This window comes from Rhinatrema bivittatum, chromosome 18 (assembly GCF_901001135.1).
Source record: "Rhinatrema bivittatum chromosome 18, aRhiBiv1.1, whole genome shotgun sequence".
Lineage (NCBI taxonomy): Eukaryota > Metazoa > Chordata > Amphibia > Gymnophiona > Rhinatrematidae > Rhinatrema > Rhinatrema bivittatum.
In genome coordinates this window covers 28,444,995-28,465,306 of record NC_042632.1, presented here as the reverse complement: position 1 = coordinate 28,465,306, position 20,312 = coordinate 28,444,995, and the positions used below count along the sequence as shown (strand labels likewise).

At 41.8% G+C, this 20,312-nt stretch overlaps 1 protein-coding gene across 2 annotated transcripts; it reads right to left on the bottom strand.

Moving 5' to 3' along the window:
* Positions 1–7,931: 7,931 nt before the first annotated feature.
* ZMAT2 (zinc finger matrin-type 2) lies at positions 7,932–20,298 on the bottom strand. 2 transcript variants are annotated; one of them, XM_029583387.1, is made up of 6 exons: positions 20,152–20,298; positions 15,853–15,946; positions 13,904–14,030; positions 12,869–12,942; positions 10,964–11,109; positions 7,932–9,326 (listed from the first exon to the last, which is right to left on the bottom strand). In XM_029583387.1, the coding sequence occupies exons 1-6, from the start codon at positions 20,167–20,169 to the stop codon at positions 9,183–9,185; spliced, it is 603 nt and encodes a 200-aa protein (XP_029439247.1). In that variant the 5' UTR covers positions 20,170–20,298; the 3' UTR covers positions 7,932–9,182. The 2 variants fall into 2 exon arrangements, with proteins under 2 accessions (XP_029439247.1, XP_029439248.1); XM_029583388.1 differs by lacking the exon at positions 20,152–20,298 and adding an exon at positions 19,825–20,122.
* Positions 20,299–20,312: the final 14 nt, after the last annotated feature.

Below are 20,312 nucleotides of genomic sequence, written 5' to 3'. Positions count from 1 at the left end.
TTAAGGCTTTTGGCCGGGGGGGGGCACGTCTCTGGGAGGCCAGGATCCTCTGGTGGAGGATGTGTCTGTATCATTGATGGCAGTTGCATGTGGACAAAGGTGTGTAGACCCTTAAAGAATTCTACCAAGGAGAAGGATCCTGGATCTAGATTGAAAACCGCTATGTTCCCCAGGGACCCAGTTTGAGGGAGGGTCGTGTTGGGCATAGAGAGATCCAGGGTACTAATCGGTGGATCCGGATTCCTGTACTGGCTGGGGAGGGCTTTGTCCAGGTTCTCCCAGGGCTTCCTTGCACTGTAGACACAGGGCCGTGGCCTCCTCGTGCTGCGCAGCTCTTATGTGGCAGGCTGGGCAGAGGGCTTGAGCCTTGGTTTTCTTGGCCAGTGGTGCCATGGCTTTGTACGTGTAAGTCGTTGAAACCTTGGTCTGTGCATTTAATGTGCGCACCAGGAGGCTTAGTTATGCGCTCCGGGTGCACCAAAGATGTGCGTGTAGGCCGGAATGCGCGCTCACTGAGATGCGCGCGCTGCTGTGCGGACAGCCTTAACTTGTGCGCCCGGCTCGTCTCTGTGCGCACGGTTCAGTTAGGAGGACAGAGCAGTGATCAAGGGGAAATGGCGTCGGCAACCACACGAGCAAGATGGCGACCACCCCTGAGGGTCTCCATGTGGGAGGGCCCTCATATCCGATCAGGGTCTAGCCCAAACTGGGCTGATCAATCCAATGGTATAGACGCCGCCTGGCGATCTGTGCGGCTATCCAAGCCTTGGAGACCGGAGACTTAGAAAAAGTTTTCTACCTTACCTTGTCTTGGTGCTTCCCGGTCTCGTTCCGGCAGTCTCCGGCTGCGGGGGGAGAGGGAAAAGTACCTTCACCACCGCGCTCAGTATTGCACCCGCTGCCTCTCAGCCACTCCTGTTGCCAGGGGCTAAGTCCATGCGGGGAACCGACTACCGGACCGAGGCCTACGTCTGAGGGATCTCGGAAATCACCTAAGGAATTCTCAACTGGGGGAGGGACCCTTAGGTATCACCGCAGGAGAGTGGGGCTCCTCTGTAGTGGTAAGTTTTCTTCTTTGTTTTGGATTTCTTTGGTTAGAATACTCTAACGCTGTGCAAGCATGTATAGAGTCCCGAACTGCTATGGAGACGGAAAATACTGAAGAGCAGAGCTTCCTGCACGGGTATATGTACTGTTATCAGGAGTATACTATACCCATTGGTCCTGAGTCCATCTGCTACCCGCTAGGAAAGAATAATTTGAAAAGCAAATGATAATTGTGATATTTTCCAGAAGAATAAGACAGTTGTCTTATATCACCGGTTGTTGCAATTCCTTCGCTAGCCTGAGTGGAGGAGTATGGTTGGAGCAGCGAATTAAGAAGCAGGATAATCAGGCGTTCACTTTATATCCTACTGATTCTCCTTGTGATCTTGGGCAAGTCAGTTTTTCCTCTATTTCCTCAGGTTACAAACTTCAGAGGCATTTACTAAACTGCATTAGGATTTTACCATGCGGTAAATAGTGTTTACAGCATGGTAAATGCCTTGACAGTGTGGTAACGCATGGTATTTCAAACACCGGGCATTCGTTATCTTCCAAGGAGGAAGAGTGTTGCTCAAGAGGATAAGTAAGGGTGACTTCTATCTTTCTATTGGAGAGTGGAATTGGAATTAGTAACAGTGTGGATAACTTGAAGAAAACGGGTTGGTGAGGGTTGATACTTGGGGGGTCTAGGATGACTGTTGGAATCTGGTGAAGTTGGAAGGGTTCAAATCCTTTGAGGTAAACATGGGGGGGGGGGGGGATGGAGGATCACCTGGAGAGAGAAAGGGCTGCAGTCTCTCTAGCCTTCTTGCTTAAGGGAGGAGATGGATGCCTTGAATGCCCTTCTGGAGGAGGTGGCAAAAATTAAAACTGTGAAAGAATTCAAAGGGGCATGGGATAAACGCTGTGGATCCCTAAAGGCTAGACGATGGAAATGAATACAATGCATGGAAATAACTTACTGGTGCAGCAGTTACTACTCTTAACCAATAAGTTTTCATATTCTTGATGCAACTTCATTATGGCTGTCGGTTTCAATGACAGAGGGAAAAGGGGAATTGGATTCAAACAGCAACCAATGAAGGCCCTGACTTTTAAGGTTTGGGAAACTGATGGGGGTAACCTGCACGGCACTGCAGATATACGATAAGCTTGCAGGGCAGACTGAATTTATTTATTTATTTGTTTGGTTTTATATACCGTCATTCGGTGTAGCCATCACAACGGTTTACAAGATTCAAACAGTATACAGATAATTAAACATTGTTGATCATTGTAAAAATAACAGTGGGAGGGATGAAGGGAAGGGGTGAGGGGATGGGGAAAAGGAAGAGATGGAAATAAAGGGAAAGGAGGATGGTAATGGTATTGAGATTTATTCATATTAGATGCAGATTCTTAGTGTTGTTTTTTATAAGTTCATATTGGTGTGATTATGGTTCATGCCGGTTGTTGGTTCTGTTTCTTTCTTGCGAGGGTTTGATTGGTGATATTGATTGTAGTTAGATTGTTGATTTCACTGATCGTTAATGTAGACTTTTTGGAAAAGCAAAGTTTTTAGATCTTTCTTGAATGTTTTGATGTTAGTTTGTGTTCTCAAATAAGGTGGTAGGGAGTTCCATCTTTTTGGGCAGGTGATGGAGAATGCTCTATTTCTTGTGGTTGATAGGTGGGCATCTTTGATGGGAGGAATCGTTAGACAAGATGTTTATTTGATCAAAGGTTCCTGTGGGTATGTTGTTGAGTGATTTTTAAACCTGTTTGATTTCTATGATTGGAGTGTACTAATTTGAGTATGACGGTCAAAATCTTATATTCAATTCTAGATTTAATAGGAAGCCAGTGTAGTGAAGTTGGTATGGGGGTGATATGATCGTTCTTTTTTTTTTCCAGTCAGTATTCTAGCTGCTGAGTTCTGTAGAATCTGCAGAGGTTTGATGGTGTTACTCGGAAGGCCAATCAGTAGGGAATTGCAGTAGTCTGTGGTTGTAAAAAATTATTAGTTGCAGAACAGTTCTAAAGTCTAACGAGTTTAGGAAAGGTTTTATACGTCTTAGGATTAAGAGTTTGTGATATCCTTCTTTGATTTTGGTTATGTGGTTATTGTAGGGTAGGTTTTTGTCAATAATTACTCCAAGGTTTCTGGATTGAGTGACAGGAGATATTGGGTTAATTTGATTGTTAGCTATGAGTTGAAGTGGTAGTGTTAGATTGAGTTTTTTGTCCAGTATGATTATTTCAGTTTTGTCAATGTTGATTATGAGTTTTAATTTTGTAAGGAGTTGTCTGAGTCAAGTAGAATAGATGTTTCTTTGTATGTTTCGTCAATGGAGTTTTCGATGGGAATTAGAAGTTGTATGTTATCTGCGTAGAGGAAATGGGTGATTTGAAGATTATTTAGTAGCTGGCAAATGGGTAAAAGGTATATATTGAATAGAGTAGCAGATAATGCTGAGCCTTGTGGAACTCCAGTCTTTTTTTTTTTTTTTTTTTTTTAAAGAGATGCTATTGTTGAAAAATACTTGGTAGCTTCTGTTAGAAAGATAGGAAGTGAACCATTGTAGAGTAGTGTCAGCTAAACCAATTTCTGTCAAACGTTCTGGAAGTATTTGATGGTTTACTGTATCAAATGCAGCAGAAAGGTCGAGGAGTATAAGTAGGTATTGTTTTCCATTGTCGAATCCTCTTAGTATAGTGTCATTTAATGAAAGGAGAGCCTCAGTGTTGAGGTTCTTTCTGAATCCAGATGGGTTTGGGGATAAGATGTTATTTGTTTCAAGGTATTCATCCAGTTGGAAATAAACTATTTTTTCAATGAGTTTGGCTATGAAGGGTAGGTTAGAAATTGGGCGGTAGTTTGTTAGATTTTTTGGGTCGAGGTTATTCTTTTTTAGTATAGGTTTGATTATTGCAGATTTGAGGCAATTTGGGTAACTTCCTTCAGTAAGAGATAGGTTTACGATCTTGGTGATTGTTTTTGTTATAGTGGGTTCAATTGCCTTGAGGCTTGTTATGTGGATACTATCCAGAGGGTGAATTGCGGGATTCATTTTCTTGATGATTGATTGAATCTGGATGGTGGAGGTGGTGTCAAAGTTTGTCCATTTTGACTTTACGTTTGTGCTGAAACATTATTTATTTAAACATTTTTTTATAGTCCGGTATTCGTCGCAACATCATATCGGTTTACATGGAAACATATTGGTTGGGTGTTGTTGACAAAGTTAGATTAACAATAAAATATTAAATTTAATTCAAAGAATTCAACAAAATCATCGCTTTTGTGTGAGGTGCAAATATTTTTCTGGGTTGTCTTTGTGAGGTATTGTACTATAGAGAAGAGCATTCTGGGGTTGTGATTAAATTTGTTGATTTTTTTTTTTTAGAAGTATTCTTTCTTAGCATTGTTGATGATGGATTTATATTGTGCTAGGTGGATTCGGTATTTGTTTAGTGTGGCTGAATTTTTGTTCCATCTCCATTCTTTTTCTTGGAGTAAACGTTTGGAAGCTCTGATGCTATCATTATACCATGGATTATTGTGTTTTGATTGTTTTATTTATAATCGGATTGATATTGATATTATCAGCCACTTTTTTTGTAATCATTAGCCATGATGTTGTGGCTTCATCAGAGTTTGAAAGATTAAAGTTAGCTCTTTTTGAAGAGTGTCTTGTAAGAGTTCAGGGTTGAATGGGGGGGCGATATGTTATTTTACTCTGTGGTTTTTGAAAAGGAGTAAGTATGGAGTTAGTAGTCAAGGATGCTTGGATTAGGTGATGATCAGACCAAGGTATTTCAGTGACGTGAGTTTCAATATTATTCCAATCATTGGTATTGACGAATATGAGGTCAATAGTGTGATCTGCTTTGTGGGTTGGAGTATCAACCACTTGTCTTAATTGTAAAGTTGATAGAGTGGTTGGATGTGTCAAAGTGTATGTTGAAATCTCCCAGGATGATGTTGGGTTTGTTAAGCGAGATATTATTCATAATGTATTCGATTAAGGGTGAGCAGTTTTTTTCAAGTGATCCTGGTGGACAATAGACAAGGCATATTTGAAGTTTAGCGGCATCAAATAACTGCACCCTTTGAAATTGCATTATGTTTGTGTCAGCTGTAGGGTTTTTTTGGAGATTAACATTACACCACCTCCTTTTTTTCTTTTTCTGGGAATTGAAAACATGTTGTATTCTTGGTTGTTTAGTTGGTTGATGAGTACAGTATCAGTGTTTTTTAGCCAGGTTTCTGTTATTGCAATGAAATCTGGTTTATAATCAATGAGCACGTCATTGATTAAAGGTATTTTCTTTACTATAGAGCGTGTGTTAACTAGTATGAATGAAAGTAGAATATAATTTGAGAATTGGATGCATGTGTTGTTTGAGATATTTGGAAGTTGCTGTTTTTTTGAATATCGAGGATTAAAAGGCAAGTGATTCCATTGCCTTGGTTGCTTTATTGGGAGTGTGGTTATTTTATTATGATTTTGGAGCTCAATTGTTGTGTCCATAATTGTTAATTGAAAATTCTAATTGTTAAACAGTCTCTTATGAGAGTGATAAGTGGAGATTAGTAGCAAGGAAGAATTTCTGCGGTACATAGTTGAAATGTGATTTGAAGCATCGACTAATGTTATCTGAACAGTGTCCAGTTGAAGGGGTAAAAGAAGCACTAAATGGGCAGCGCAAAGGGGCGCTTTTCTGCCATCATGTCTATGTTTCTGTGTTTCAAAAGTACTCCATCCACACTAGTGCTCGGCCAAGGCTCACAGATTTCTGGGGCCAATACATGGGGCAGAAGACTGATTGCTCCTCCTGGTTTCTGAGAGGTCTGTGGGATGAAAGACATTCAGGCTCGCTTTCTTGCTGGTCCCAGCTTTCTTCAGCGGACATGCCCAGCGCGTGTTGCTCTTAGCAGTCCAGAAGGTTAAAGAAGTGCAGATTCCTGTCCCCATTCTGCTTTCCCCACCAAGAACCACAGGGCTAATAACTGTTCTTTTCCATACCTGTTCTGACTCAGGCTGCCCACAAGGCCTTTTCCCATAATACACCTGGCAAGTGATTATACAACTGCCTACTACCAATTATTACAGAGCCAAAGAGCTGCCTTCCATCAACAGAAGCATGCAGGGACCTTCTACCCAGAGACAGGAGGGTAAAGACAGGACTAGAGAGAGATGTGGGAAAGAAATAGGAAAACTGGAGGTGTACGAGGGAGGAGGCAGTACCAGATATAGGAATGAGGAGGATGGAATTGGAAGGCAGAGGTAGCACAGGAGCTTTGGAAAGGAGGAAGAGGAGAAAATTGGAAGTGGGAATAGTAGCATCAGGTCGCAGACGGGAGGAAAATGGGAAGGTGGATAATTAGAGAGCAATATGTTTGGTGTTGCGGTTACAGCACCATAAGACTTGCGCTGGACTAAGGGGAAGAGAATAGGTACCAGAACTGCCTTGCAGGTGGCAGCTAAATCCATCACTGACCTTTGTCACCCATTGAGTCACTGTAGCAGGGAGCTGAAGTTCACACAGTGAAATTGTCTTTCACTCATTAAATGAAAAACCTAGTTCAATTTCTCCTCTGTACTACTGTAAAAATTCCGATTGTAGAACAGACACTTGGAGCTGGGAGGACACAGATTCAACATCGTGTTTTCATGACAAACACGACAGCAGCACGTTGAGCACCAGAAATGCATCATGGCAGTAAGTGCCAAGGAGGATTTTTCAACTATATTAATACTTCTGAACAGATCCCTTAAAGGTAGATTTTAAGAGGCGCACGCACATGGATGTGCTGATTTTATAATCCGCATGCGTATATGCACGCCCGTTATAAAATTCACTACCCGAGTGCACAATTTTACATCGACACGCGCATGTGTGCAAATGCCTTCCCCCATGCGTAAGTGAAGGGGGGATTTTAATATATGCGCACGGCGATACATTAGGGTCTAGTTCCCTGTTCCCTCCCAGTAAAGCAGTGGCCTTCCTAAAACCCCTTACCTGACCTGCCTCACCCCCTTTTACCCTACTAGCCCCGACCCCTAAAAGCCTGCTGACTACCCTAAATTGTTTTATTTTACTACTTACCTGCAGTCCGTAGCAGCAGCAAGTTATGCGGTTGTGGGAGCCTGGCGCGCGCTCGCTCGTGGGCGACTGACTTCACGGTGCTGTCGCAGCCCGCCCATGCCCCCCCCAATTTGCAAAAACCTTTCCAATGCACGTACTGGGAGATAGGCGCGTGGCTACGGGCCTCTTAAAACGCGCGTGGCCCGGTCATGCACGTAGCTCCCAAATTTGCCGCTCGTAGGGCTTTTCAAATTTGCCCTTTAATGAGTGCTTTTAAAATGGGACTTCTGTGTCCATCAGCAACTGTGAAAAGCCTCTTGCTGCAGGAAGATAGCTCAGAGAACCATACCTGATCGCAGACCGGAGATGAAGGATCCAAATTTAATTGGGAAAAAAAAAAACTCCAGAAAAAAAATCCAATAAATAGTGAAATTCGTCATCTGCAGCATTCTCAGTTGTATCTCATCTATTGGTAAAAAAAAAAACCTATAAAATCTTCTGTTCTAGATTTGATTTTATTATTAGGTAGATTAATAACATCTTCCTTTATTGTTCTTTGGTAGCAGCTCAAAAGATTTTCTTAGTAAAAGGTCAAAGAGCCAAGGACAGCAATATGCCATTGGGCCATGCCACACCATTGGCTCTTCATCACTGTAGAGCCTCATGCAGAGGGGATTATAAGCTGAAGTGAAGTGGAAACAGTTCAGGCAATGAAGCTGTCAGGAATCAAAAAATACTGAGCTGAAAACAGCAGCAAAGATAAATATATATATAGTATATATATCATATATCAGACAAATGTCAAAGCAAACTTATCTTGACCAACACTTTATTCTAAGACATTAAAAAGATACAAATAAGGGAAGCAGGACAGGGGTATTAAAATAAGTTAAATATATACAAACGTGCAGCTATTGATTTAGGAAGAGGTGGAAGGGCAGAGGAGCAAGAACAGGAAGATTAGACCTCAGATGATTTCATTGCAGCATTAAAGAATGGCAACAAACTCCTGTTATTACGCCCAAAATACAGATAAGAATCTGTTATATTCATGTTTTTCATTTACAGGTAACGCATCAAATTCCAAAGAAAAAAAAAGCATATTTAGACAAATATAAAAACTCCTCAAATGGAAACCCAGCTTTTCTAAAAATCTGTTTGCAGTGTGGAAATCTAGAAAAAAATATCCCCAAGAATGAAAAGGAGAAAACAATGTGCTATTATGTGTCAGCTAAATATAAAATATAGCTCGAGCTCTCATCTCACTGTAAACATACAGGGCAGTTAAATAATCTAATTTCAAAATGAGCTTTCCACAATATCCCTCATAAAAAAAAAGTGAAAGATGTACTCTACAGAAACCATTGCAATTTAATTTTCTGGCTAAGTGATTCACGTAAACCTGCATTGCAGAAACAAATGAATTATTACATTATTTCATGTCTGAAATGCCATTACCAGAACTTTCCAAACGGGCTCTATTAATGTTTATTAACACAAAATGTACCCAGCAGAATATTTTACAGAAGGCCACAGAACACAGACTGATACACTGCACCTTCAGGACTTGTAGAGAAAATGGGGCGAGTCGCTTGTGGAAGGAAGGCTAATTATGTCTCATAACAAAAAGTGTTAAGCTCCAGTCATTTTGCAATAGATGGAAGTCATCAAAATCAACGAGCATGGCGGCAGCAACCAGAGCAAGTGTATTCAGACCTGTCTGGGTGTAGGTCTGATGCGTTAGAACACTGGAGACAGAGGTCAATGGCCAATCGTTTAAACTTTTCTCTCTTTTATTTGAAAGTCAAAAGACTAGAGTCAAAGTAAGGTGCTGCTAGATTTGCAGCTGGCGGGATATCGAACAGCCGAGGTTCAATCTTGCGCTGCTGTGCAGGTCAATGGAGAAGCCGCTTTCTCTTTGGAACTCTCAGCACCAGGTTCTACCAGGCAGGGACTAAGTCTAAATTCTCCATTCCAAGCCCTTAGCGAGTTTGTTGTTTTTTTTAAACACCACTTAGATCAGTCAGTATTATTCACAAGGGAAAATTATCAAAAAAGTTACATCAATGGTTCTTTTTGGTTGAGCCAAAGCCAGAAAACCCCATCACGGCTGCCATTTCATCATCTTCCTCGAAGATGTACTCTTCCTCGGCCTTCCTTTTTTTCTCTTTCTGTTTTTCCTTCTTGTACGCTCTGGCTTTCTCCTCCTACAAAAAGCAAACATGTTGACTCTGGTTTTCTAAAAGGACAATGCTCTCCCTCTGGCAATCACAACTCCCAGTCAAGTGGAGAAATAAGCGCTTGCACCTGTAAATACATGCGGGAGTACAGGATGGGAAGCAGGAATTCACTGAACCTACGAGTTTCAAATAAAGACTAGGCCCTGTGCTTGGCAGGCCATACTTCAAAAAAGGCAACTTAAGATCTTCAGCAGGCTAACATTTCTCCACTTGGGATGACTTAGGCAGAAAGTGGGCTGAAGGACAATCAGGTACTCTCATTCTGGCAGTTTTCTGTTCGAATGGATGAAAGTGAATACTAAAACTTACTGCCCAGTCGGGTAATGAGCCAGCTTACACTGAAGAGTGCTCCCAGCTGCTGCTGGAACCATTCATGTTGTGCCGTAGAGCGAGCAGTATGTCCTCCACATTACTGCCCTGCTGCAGGGGGCACAAATCATTTGGAGGGAGGCTTCCTCGCCAGCTCAGGACATGCTTGAGGGAAAACCTTAGAGTTCATTCATCTGAACAAGAAATTACCTTAAACCAAGCCAGGAACGTTTTTTTCCTGTTCAAGCTCCATGATGAATCCCTACCAGGCTGCATAGTTCATCAGTTCAAAGAGCCACTGCAGCTTTGGCGTCAAGGAGCTCTACTCAATGCTCAACCTTTCAGTAAACGATTCATAATTTACCCTTTGCAGCTATGAGTTAGGTCAAGTTTCTTCAGCAGAAGACTTGAAAGCATGTTATAACAGAGTACGAAGTTTACAAAAGGCATACAATACATCAACAGAATATCAAACAAGTATGAATAGGATGGGGGTAATAGATATAACAAAAAACATGCAGCGGCAGTAGATATTAATAGAATAAGTGTAAAGGTCAATGAGGCTTATGCTGTGGTAGTCTCAGTCAGGAGTTCAAGGTTCTGACTATGGGCTGAAGACTGCTACAAAGAGCCAGCTTTTCAGTTTCTTCTTAAAAGGTGAGGAAATCTGATGTCTAGAGGTAAGGGGGGTTTATCCTGAGAAGGTTCTCTTAGTGAGCTGCATTTCCTTGGGGGCTACTGCCACTAGGTGGCCAGGATGGTGTGCATAGCAGGAGCTGGTCACTGAAGCAGGGTGGTACCAAGCACCTGAGTGCCTTGAAAGCAAGGGCCAGGATTTTGAATATAATGCGGTGGGATGTTGGGAGCTTGCGTACAATTCTAAAGTTTTGCATGCTTTGTGCTGCTGAGCTTTGTATGAGCTGCAGGCAATAATTTAGCTTTTTTTTTGGCATCTCAAGGTAGTGGGACTTGCAGCAATCCAAGCCGGAGATAGGAAATTAAATTCTCTCTAACATCCAAGGATGCTTTTTATGAATGAAATCTGACTAGTTCTGTCTTTTTGTAGTAAACAGATGCTGATTTCTTTAACAATTGTGTCCCACTTAAATGTAAAAAGCTGAATCTATGGTTCTAAAGGCATGGCAGATTTTGCTTTACTTAATTTTTTTGGTAAGAGAGCACCAAATGAGAGGGTGAGAAAAGGGAAGATAAGCCAAGAGTATTCCTTCAAGGATAACTTTTTCAAATGAAGTACCCAGCATTTCGGATTCAGAATTTGCCATGCAGCTTCTCACCTCTTCTCGAAGTTCCTTCATTCTCTCTTCAAAATCATAATCCTTCTGTTTTTCTTCCATTTTTTTCTTGTTCGCCTCAAAGCGTTTTTTCACTTGATCCAGTGTTGAGCGCTCAACCCTCATGGACATACCCAGATTTCTCTGATCTTTAAGCAAAAATGGAATAGTTAGTTACAGCAGCGGTTATAAGTCCTCATGAAAAACGTCCCTCACTACAGACCCCATGCCCTATTTGAAAAAAAAAACAGACTAACTCAACATTCTCTTGTGAGCACCTCCCAAGAACACGTCTACGGAGCAATAGGAGAAAACTGACCATGACTAATTTTTATTAAATACAATGCTTATAAATGGTTGCCAGTTATGTCATTCTTCACTTACATCCTCCAGTTAACCATAGAGCAGGATCTCCACACTCTCCTGCTAAAGAACCTCACTCCGATCATGCCAGTTCAGTCTTCGGCCTCTCTACTGAGACTGCCAAAAGTGGCTCCCACTGCTTTCAGCTTCCAGCTCAAATCACAAACAGGGCCGGCATCTGCTGTCAGGAGCCTTCATTTTCTACTACCCCGGGGTTTATATCCTCTCCAGGGGACATACCCCAGGGGTCCTAAATCTAGCTACTAGGTGTGGCCCTTGCATCGATGTGCAATGTCTTTCCTGTTTACGATCCAGCAAGCAAAAGATTGGAGTTAGAAACCAAACCCAGGGTCTTGTGCATGGCATGTGCCACTAAGCCACTGAGCTGGCTAATGATGGTGGGTTTTGTACCATGGGCCATCTGCCCATTGAGATTTTAACTGAAACCACCAACTTATTTCACATAGGGCTCTAAACTGCATTAAATTTCTACCAATGACCTAGGAGTGAAAGGCTCTACAATCTTTTGCTAATCCTGAGCCGTCCGGTCTCCTGGCCATGCTGGGACATTCTCTGTTTTCAATAAAGTGAGGACCATTTTTTTTTTGATACTCAAATTTCCTCCTAAAACATGTAGTTTAAGATAATAAGGTCTGAAAACCCTAGCTCGCTTTAGAGAAACTCACTTTAAATGAAAAAGATTCCAGTAATCCCAACGCATGCACAAACTTCCTGAATGGGGACACCACAAGCCCTGGCTTCCTAGAGCACTGATCTGGAGTCCAACTCTGGACAACTTTCAATACCAATAGATGGTCAAAGAATACAATAGGGTAGTTTGAGTTCATTATACTGAATTGCCAACACTACCCCCCATTAGCCCATACACATGTTTATATCTAGCCCTAAAAACTGAATTTTAAATCAGTTACATTTTTGGAAACCCTATCTGTAAATTTGGTAAAATGTGACTTTAGCTATCTGATGCCATTTTTTTTTTTATACTTCATTAAGTTAATGGAGAAATACTTAACCTTCATAAAAAAAAAAAAGTTTAACCAATCTAGAAAATAACCAGCCCTCTAGCCTCCTTAGTCTACATCTTCGGTTTTCTAATAGAGACAATCCCAGTACCTTCCTCTGCAGTTTCAAGTCACATACATAAACCATCCCAAACAATAAATCTGTAAAATATACAAGATTAATTCAATTAGATTAAATATCTACTGGAATCTTAAGATTCTGACATCTTCTACTGCCAGAAAAGGATTATAGAGAAAGATTTTAATGGCTATTTGCTTTCAGAGTCACAAAACATTCATGTTGATCCATAAAACATATGTTCAACTTAAATATTAATATTACTAATGTATTACACATCTTCTATTCATCCGGGTAACACAGTGACAGGACCTGAATTTCCTGGTGCCAACATGCATGGAGTTGGAAATCCGCAAAGTCCTGGATCCAGAGGAGGGCTTACACATAAATCCATTTCTATCTCTCTCGCTATCTACATAGACATAAAAGCAGCTCATCTCTTACGTTTCTTGCCATTGATGTGATCTAAAAAGTTGATGGAGTCCTTCACCACACAGTCACAGACATTACAGTAATATCTGGAAAGCACACACAGAACAGAGAGAGAATTAATACATTTGCAACAGTCCCTCTACCTTTTTTTTACATTTATTATAAAGAAAGAAATTCCCGAAAGGTCATCATTCTCCAGGCAGCAAGCAACGCCAGGTAATTTCAAGATGACACACGCATCAGAAAGGAACCCATGTGTAAGAATCAGGGAGGACAAGGTTCACATCTCTCAAGAACTGGTGCCAAAAGGGCAAGTTCATTTTTCCATTTTTACTCCCACCAAAGAGAGAGATTTAAAGATCAGAGTCAAAAGGCTCTGTATACATTCAGGCCACATTTAATTTGTATTCAGTCCTCCAAATGGACAAGAGGGGTCCATGGCTGAAAAATGTAAACTTGCACCTAACCTGGAAGCTTTAATATTATAATACAATTACCAACTGTGGAACCTAGGAATTGCATTTTAAACAAAAAAAAAAACTGAATGGAAAAGATGAAAGCCAAGTTCCACAGTGATTGAAAAATAAAGCTTCCCAGTTTTCATGGTAACGTGGCGTTCCAGTTTCCCAGCATGAATCAGCTGTAACACTCATGCTCTGGAAAGGTGCGTTAGGCCTTTGGCTCTACCTGGGACACTATAACCTTCACAAGAAGCAATGGCACAGCAGAAGCCCTTGCTTGCTAGGGCCAGAACCCCAGCTAAACCACAAACTGAAGAAAATGAGAAGGACATGCAGTGCAGTGGAGCAGCCGCCCAATGGTTAGAACCACAGGGTTCAAATGCTACTCCTGCTCCTTGAGACCTCGGGCAGGTCGCTTCACCTTCCATCGCCTCTGGAACAAACGTTAGGGCCTCATTTACCAAGCACAGGAGAAAAGTCTTAGTAAATCAGGCCCTTAGCTGGGAAATACCTGCAGTACCTGACTGTAATCGGCTTTGAAGCGCTGAAAGGCAGAAGAGAAGTCACATAAGTGAGATCCGCTTACCCTCCCATCTCAGACTGCGGGGTGGTTTTCGTAATGACAATGGTCTTCCCCAGCTTGGACTCCAGATCCACTTTGTAGTCTCGGTGTCGAAGGAGCTCCCTCTTGACAGGCGGCTGGACTGGTTTGCCTAAAAGCAAGAGCCACACTATGAAACACCTGAGGATTTTGCTGCATGAACGTCTCTGTTTTGTAAGGTCACCGAACCTGTCATTTTTAACATGTGCGCCCCATCATTTAGGTCTATAGATTTAAATATTAAACAAGGAAATAGGGCAAGAGTACGTGGTGAAACGCTGGTTATTTTCAGTTACATAGTTTTAAAACTTCTCCAGCTTTTTGCCACAACTATTAATGTGATTTATAGTAATAAAATAATATATAATTTGTCTTAGAAATACCCAGGCTGTTGCATGCCAAACCTTGGTTAGCTAGGAAACTCCATTGATCACCTTACAATAACACAGGGCTCACTTATTTAATACCATAAGCTGTGATTTTGGAAAAGCAGCCCTCATTTTACAAATCAATCCTTTTTTTTATATTTTTGTGACCTGGTGTTTGTAATGGATAGTGGGAGCTGGACTCATGATGCCACCAAGAATGAATCTCCATCCCTGGAGCAATAGAGATGGCAATATAAAAAATGTCACGCATACAGTAACATCACAAGCCACGTTTCACTACTGCAGTATTACATAACAAATATAACTAAATATTCCCCCCAGAACTAATTAAGCCTATTTTCTGGGACGCACACGCATGTATAGTCCATAAGCATGAATCTGAAAAAATCCACTATGGCCAGACTGCTCGTGTCCCCTGACATTTCCTCCAAATTGTGTATCAATAAGATGCCAAACAGATAAGTTTTGTTTTTTCGGGGAGGTGCTAACACATGGGTGCATACACACCCATGGTAATATTATAAGCCTTCTTTCGGTTTGGAAAGCAGGCAAAACATTAAGAGTGTTTGCAAAAAAAAAAACCTAGCATGGTTTTTCCTTATAGGCAGAATATAGTCTCCCATGGTAATACGCTTTAAAACATCTTCAGAAGACCTTTAAAATGAAATCTGTTATTGACTTTTACTTAGTCTAGCTTCGTCACACTAACCATAAAACAAGTTGATAAAAATGCACTCTATCCGGTATTACTATGATCTGCTACAGTCATAAAATATCAGCATACCTGTTGCAATTATACTTGATGCATTACTTCCTGCAGCTTGGCATTACACTCACTTTTGTAGCCAGTAATCAACAAAGACATTAAGATACATTTACACAAAATACTTGTTGCCAAGGATGAAAAGTACCAGGTGCTAGACTGCCCAAACTTCAGCAGCTGGTGCCAGACCAAGAAGAGATCCAGCTGCTGGCCGTGCTCAGGCCTGGGAACAGGAGTCCCAGCCTGCAGCGATCCCTCGCCACCAGGAAAGGCCGGCGAGAGGGCCAGAAGCTGGAAGGAGAATGCCAGGAAGGAAGGGAAGATGCTGAGAGGGAGAGGAGAGAGAACAGCAAAGAAAAAAAGAAAATGAGGAAAAAAAAAAAACCAAAAATAAAGGCAGATAAAGCAAATATGGAGGAAAAAAAGAAAAAGTGTTCCTTGGCTCTTAATAATTTGTAGCCAGTGCCTAAGTTACTTAAACGACTTCCAGACCTGCTCATTACTAGACATTAGTCTTTTTTTTTTTTTTTAAAGAATTAATGGGTTTTTTATATATATACACACACACATACATATATAATATATATACACACACACATACATATATAATATATATACACACACATACATACATATCCCATAAGAAGAAAAAGAAATGGTTAAATATTACAGCATAACCCATTCATTTCTTTTCTCTATATGTGCAGTTTTGCTCAGAGATTGTGGAGTATCTGGGACAGGAAAACTGAGACATCAGCGGAAGAAGAGAATTCAATACATACCATCCTTCTTTTCTCTTTCTTCTGTGAGTCGTTTCTGAGCAAGCTGTTCATATTCATCTTTATCCCACTTCCGGCGGAAGTCCATGTTTTTAGTCTGCAAAGAAAAAGTATGAGGATATTAAGCATTAAAAACAAAACAAAACACAAACACTCAAAAACCCAACTGAATAAAAATGAAGGTCAGGAAAAAGCAGTAGCCTCGCAGTGCTCGTTCACATCTGCTATCAACAGGAAGAGAGAGGAATTTCATCCATCTCGCTGCCATCACGCTAGCTGCAGGGCTGCGACAGGGAAGCGCTCTCATCCTTCTCCTGGTGTGTCCTCGCGCCCTCGGAGGCGGCCCTGGTGTCTGTCATCACCCAGCACCAGTCCTCTTAGTTAAGCCAGTGCGCTGCCAAAGCCATGCACCTAAGGGATGGATTTTGTTTTTCCCCTCCGGGTTGGCTGGGAAAGGACTTTGTGGAACTGTGAATAGCGATTTTCCTTTCCCGCCCCCCCGATATATTACTTTGGCTCTTCTTCCCCATACTGATAAGGGATCCATCATGCCCTCCCCTTCTATGACCCGGCCTTTAATTCAAGTCTATAGGACTTCAACTCCAGATGCTTCTCCTGGGCAGTATCAGTTCGCCTTTCCAATGCTGTCCTTGAAGGTTCGACAGTCTTCCTGAGCCCAGACGCACGTCTGCCTTTTTGTGTTGGGACTGAGACAGTAATTGATCCCGGGAACAATTCCACATCCAAAGTAGTTGTGGGGAATAGAACCCAAGTTGAGGAGGATTTAGTTCTTGGTCAATCTGCTACATCAGTGGACCCAAAGGTTTTGGGCAACCCCAGATTGGGTGATTTGCCAAAAGGATCCCATATTACCAAGCAGACATTACTATTACTTATTAAAAATCTTGAAAAAACTCCGATAGAATTGACAACTTTTTAAATAGTGGAATTACAAATTCAAAGGAATCTATTTAATGTTTGGATACTTGCATCCTGAATTGGTCACTGTTGGAAACAGGAAGCTGGACATGATGGAACCTGTATGGCAACTTCTTATATTCTTAAGTTAATGATTATAATGGTAGAGTAAATAGTGTTGAAGAGCAAATTAGATCGATAAGAGACACTCAATCTGCAATAGGTAACGATAAGAAAAACAGGCAGAGAGAGAATTTGAAATGAAGTTGGCCATAGAGGCAAAATTCTCATAATAAAAACTTTTTAAAATATATCCGAAGCAAGAAACCTGTGAGGGAGTCGGTTGGACCATTAGATGACAGAGGGGTTAAAGGGGCTCTTAGGCCATTGCAGAAAGACTAAATTAATTCTTTGCTTGTGTTTACTAATGAGGATGTTGGGGAGATACCAGTTCCGGAGATGGTTTTCGGGGGTGATGAGTCAGACGAACTGAACGAAATCACTGTGAACCTGGAAGATGTAGTAGGCCAGATTGACAAACTAAAGAGTAGCAAATTACCTGGACCAGATGGTATGCATCCTAGGGTACTGAAGGAACTAAAAAATGAAATTTCTGATCTATTAGTTAAAATTTGTAACCTATCATTAAAATCATCCATTGTACCTGAAGACTGGAGGGTGGCCAACGTAACCCCAATATTTAAAAAGGCTCCAGGGGCGATCCGGGTAACTATAGAACAGTGAGCCTGACTTCAGTGCCAGGAAAAATAGTGGAAACTATTCTCAAGATCAAAATCATAGAGCATATAGAAAGACATGATTTAATGGGACACAGTCAACATGGATTTACCCACTGAAGTCTTGCCTAACAAATCTGCTTCATTTTTTTTAAGGGGTTAATAAACATGTGGATAAAGGTGAACCGGTAGATGTAGTGTATTTGGATTTTCAGAAGGCGTTTGACAAAGTCCCTCATGAGACTCTTCAAGAAAACTAAAAGGTCATGGGATAAGCAGTGTCCTTTATGTGCAGCCCTCCCATTTTTGGTCTAAACTCTGGCTGAATTGCTTAATATGTTCTTCTTGTATTGTGTATTCCAAACATCTTTGTTTTCTGTAATCAATTGTTCTTCATGCTAAAAATTTCAAATAAAGAAACAAAACCCCCAAAAACATTTTAGCTGCAGGCTAATGGTTTAACATCAGCAGCACCCTGCTGAATAGCTAGCTGGTCACTGATCATATGGCATCTTTCATTGTCTAATTGTACAAATCACACCCTGTACAGTTTGCTCAAGTATCTTTACTGTACTAAAAGCAGCTGGTACCAAAACTTAAAGTAAAAGCTAAAACATACACCTCAGCTAATGTCAGGAAGTGGAGACACAACCGTAAAGGACGCCAGCAACTCCATCATCTTCCAAGTAAAAGTAACTATGCATTTGGGGGGTAGGTGTATTCACAGAGATCTCCAGATTTCAAGATCATTATGAAAGACGAACCTCGCCTTGCACACCAATTCATAAATGAAGTCCAATATTTCTTATCCAACAGCCTTACTACCCCCACTCTCATCTTAAAACATTCTAACATATTCAGCATTAACATTTCAAGACACTCATTTATAATTACTTCAAAGGATTGCTTTCTCAATTCGTTTAAAAAGTCTATTTTACTAAATTTAACAGGTAATGAACTGAAGGGATTGACCACAACAGTCATGGAACAGTAGTCAGTCTTAATGTCTATCAGGGGTCCCCAAACTACAGCCTGCAGGCCTAATGTGCCTACAAAAATTATTTCTGGTCTGTTAAATATATTATATTATATTTATCTGCAGCCCTAAGATCCCATTTGTGGCAGCTTCCTTCCCAAGTGATGTTGCTACTCCTCCTCTCCCGGCCAGCTCACCAGTGATGTCATGAAGAGATGTAGATAGGGGAGGGAGAGCATAAATACAGCAGCACTTTGCAGCAGCAAGAACTAAGAGGATCTCTGTACAGGCTCATATTAGGAGCATCTTTCATCCTGCTGCCAGAAACCTATACTCCTGCTTCCACCAGGGGCAGAAGTCACTTTCCTCTACATGAAGGAGTCACCATTGCTTCCTCCAAGAGGAAGGAACAGGGAAAAAAAAACACAGAGCCAACAGGAACCAAGTGGTGGACCAGTATACAGGAAGCAAGTAGAGGAATAAGAGCAGTGTAGAAAGAGGGAATTAAGTGTCCCACGAGCCTCTAGAGGCAGAAACAGGGTAGAAAAAAAGTCAGCATGCTTGAGAGGAGGGGTAAATATAAAGGTGGATGCTACTGCTAATGGGCATGGGTAATGGGGTAAAGAGGGAGATATTAGTCAGAGTTGAGTGCAGACAGGAGAAAAATTATTTTAAAAAAACCCAAAAAAACAACCTAACACTAAAGATTTTCATTCTTCCTCTTAATACACCTGCACTTCTACTTATGCATAGTAGTAGAAGTAAGGAGAGGCATGTGAAGATGGTGACTGATTCCTAGTAACGGTCTCACAGTGTTACAGCAGCTGGGAGGAAAGTGGCAAAAGAAGGGCCAATGCTGGCAGTGAATGAAAGAGAAGGAAAATGCTACCGGGCATTGGTGGCAGGGCAGAAGAGTTGTTACTGGGCATAGGTATTATGAGAAGGAACGAAAAGCTTTAATATTTGGAGAATTTCTCTCTCCCACTGGCAGTCACCTCTAGCCAGTATCTCCCTCTCTGTCCTCCTACCCATGCCCAACACCAATATCACCCCCTTTCACCCTACCCAGCACTTTCCCCGCCTCCCAACTCAATGAATCATTTTCAAACAATAAAATGTTTTCAGTATTTCAAGAATTTGATGGCAAACCTAGGGGGAGGGGTAGAGGATCCCCATAAACTCCTCGGCCCTCTCAGTGGTTTGAAAGGTCTTGCTTTAAAAAAAAAAGTGGCCCTAATTCCAAAAAAACTCGGGCAGCGCCAATGTAGGCCGATCAGAATGTTTAAGACATTGGGAAAAGTTCCAAATGTATCTCTGCGAACTGAAAAACACTTGCAGACTCACCCCCGCCTGCTCTGACCCGAGTAAACGCAAAGCTCCATGGCCGGACCAGACGACAGGGACTTATTCTCCCCGATCCCAGACTCGCTGAGATCCGAGCAGACCCCTGCAGAGCGGCTTCGGGTCATCCTTCAACTCTCTTGGTCTGAGACAGGCAAATAAATCCCAGCAGGAGCAGTTACAGCGCCCCGAAGTCTACAGAAAACCGAACCCCAGCTGCAGAGGCGACGCCCAGGAGTGCGAGGGGGGAAACGCCATCCTAACTCTCATAGTTAAAGACCCACTCTCGAGCATCCCACCCGCCAGCTTGAGCTCTGCATCAGCACCTACCCCACTGCCCGACGCCATCTTGGAGCTTCAATGAAGCGGAGAAGGGTCGCACGACAAGCCGTAAAGCGAGAAATCCGCCCAGGGGTCATAGAGAAGCCTCAGAGAGCGCGCCAGAGCAGACACGTAACCATAGAGAGCACGCCGACAGCAACCATAGAGTG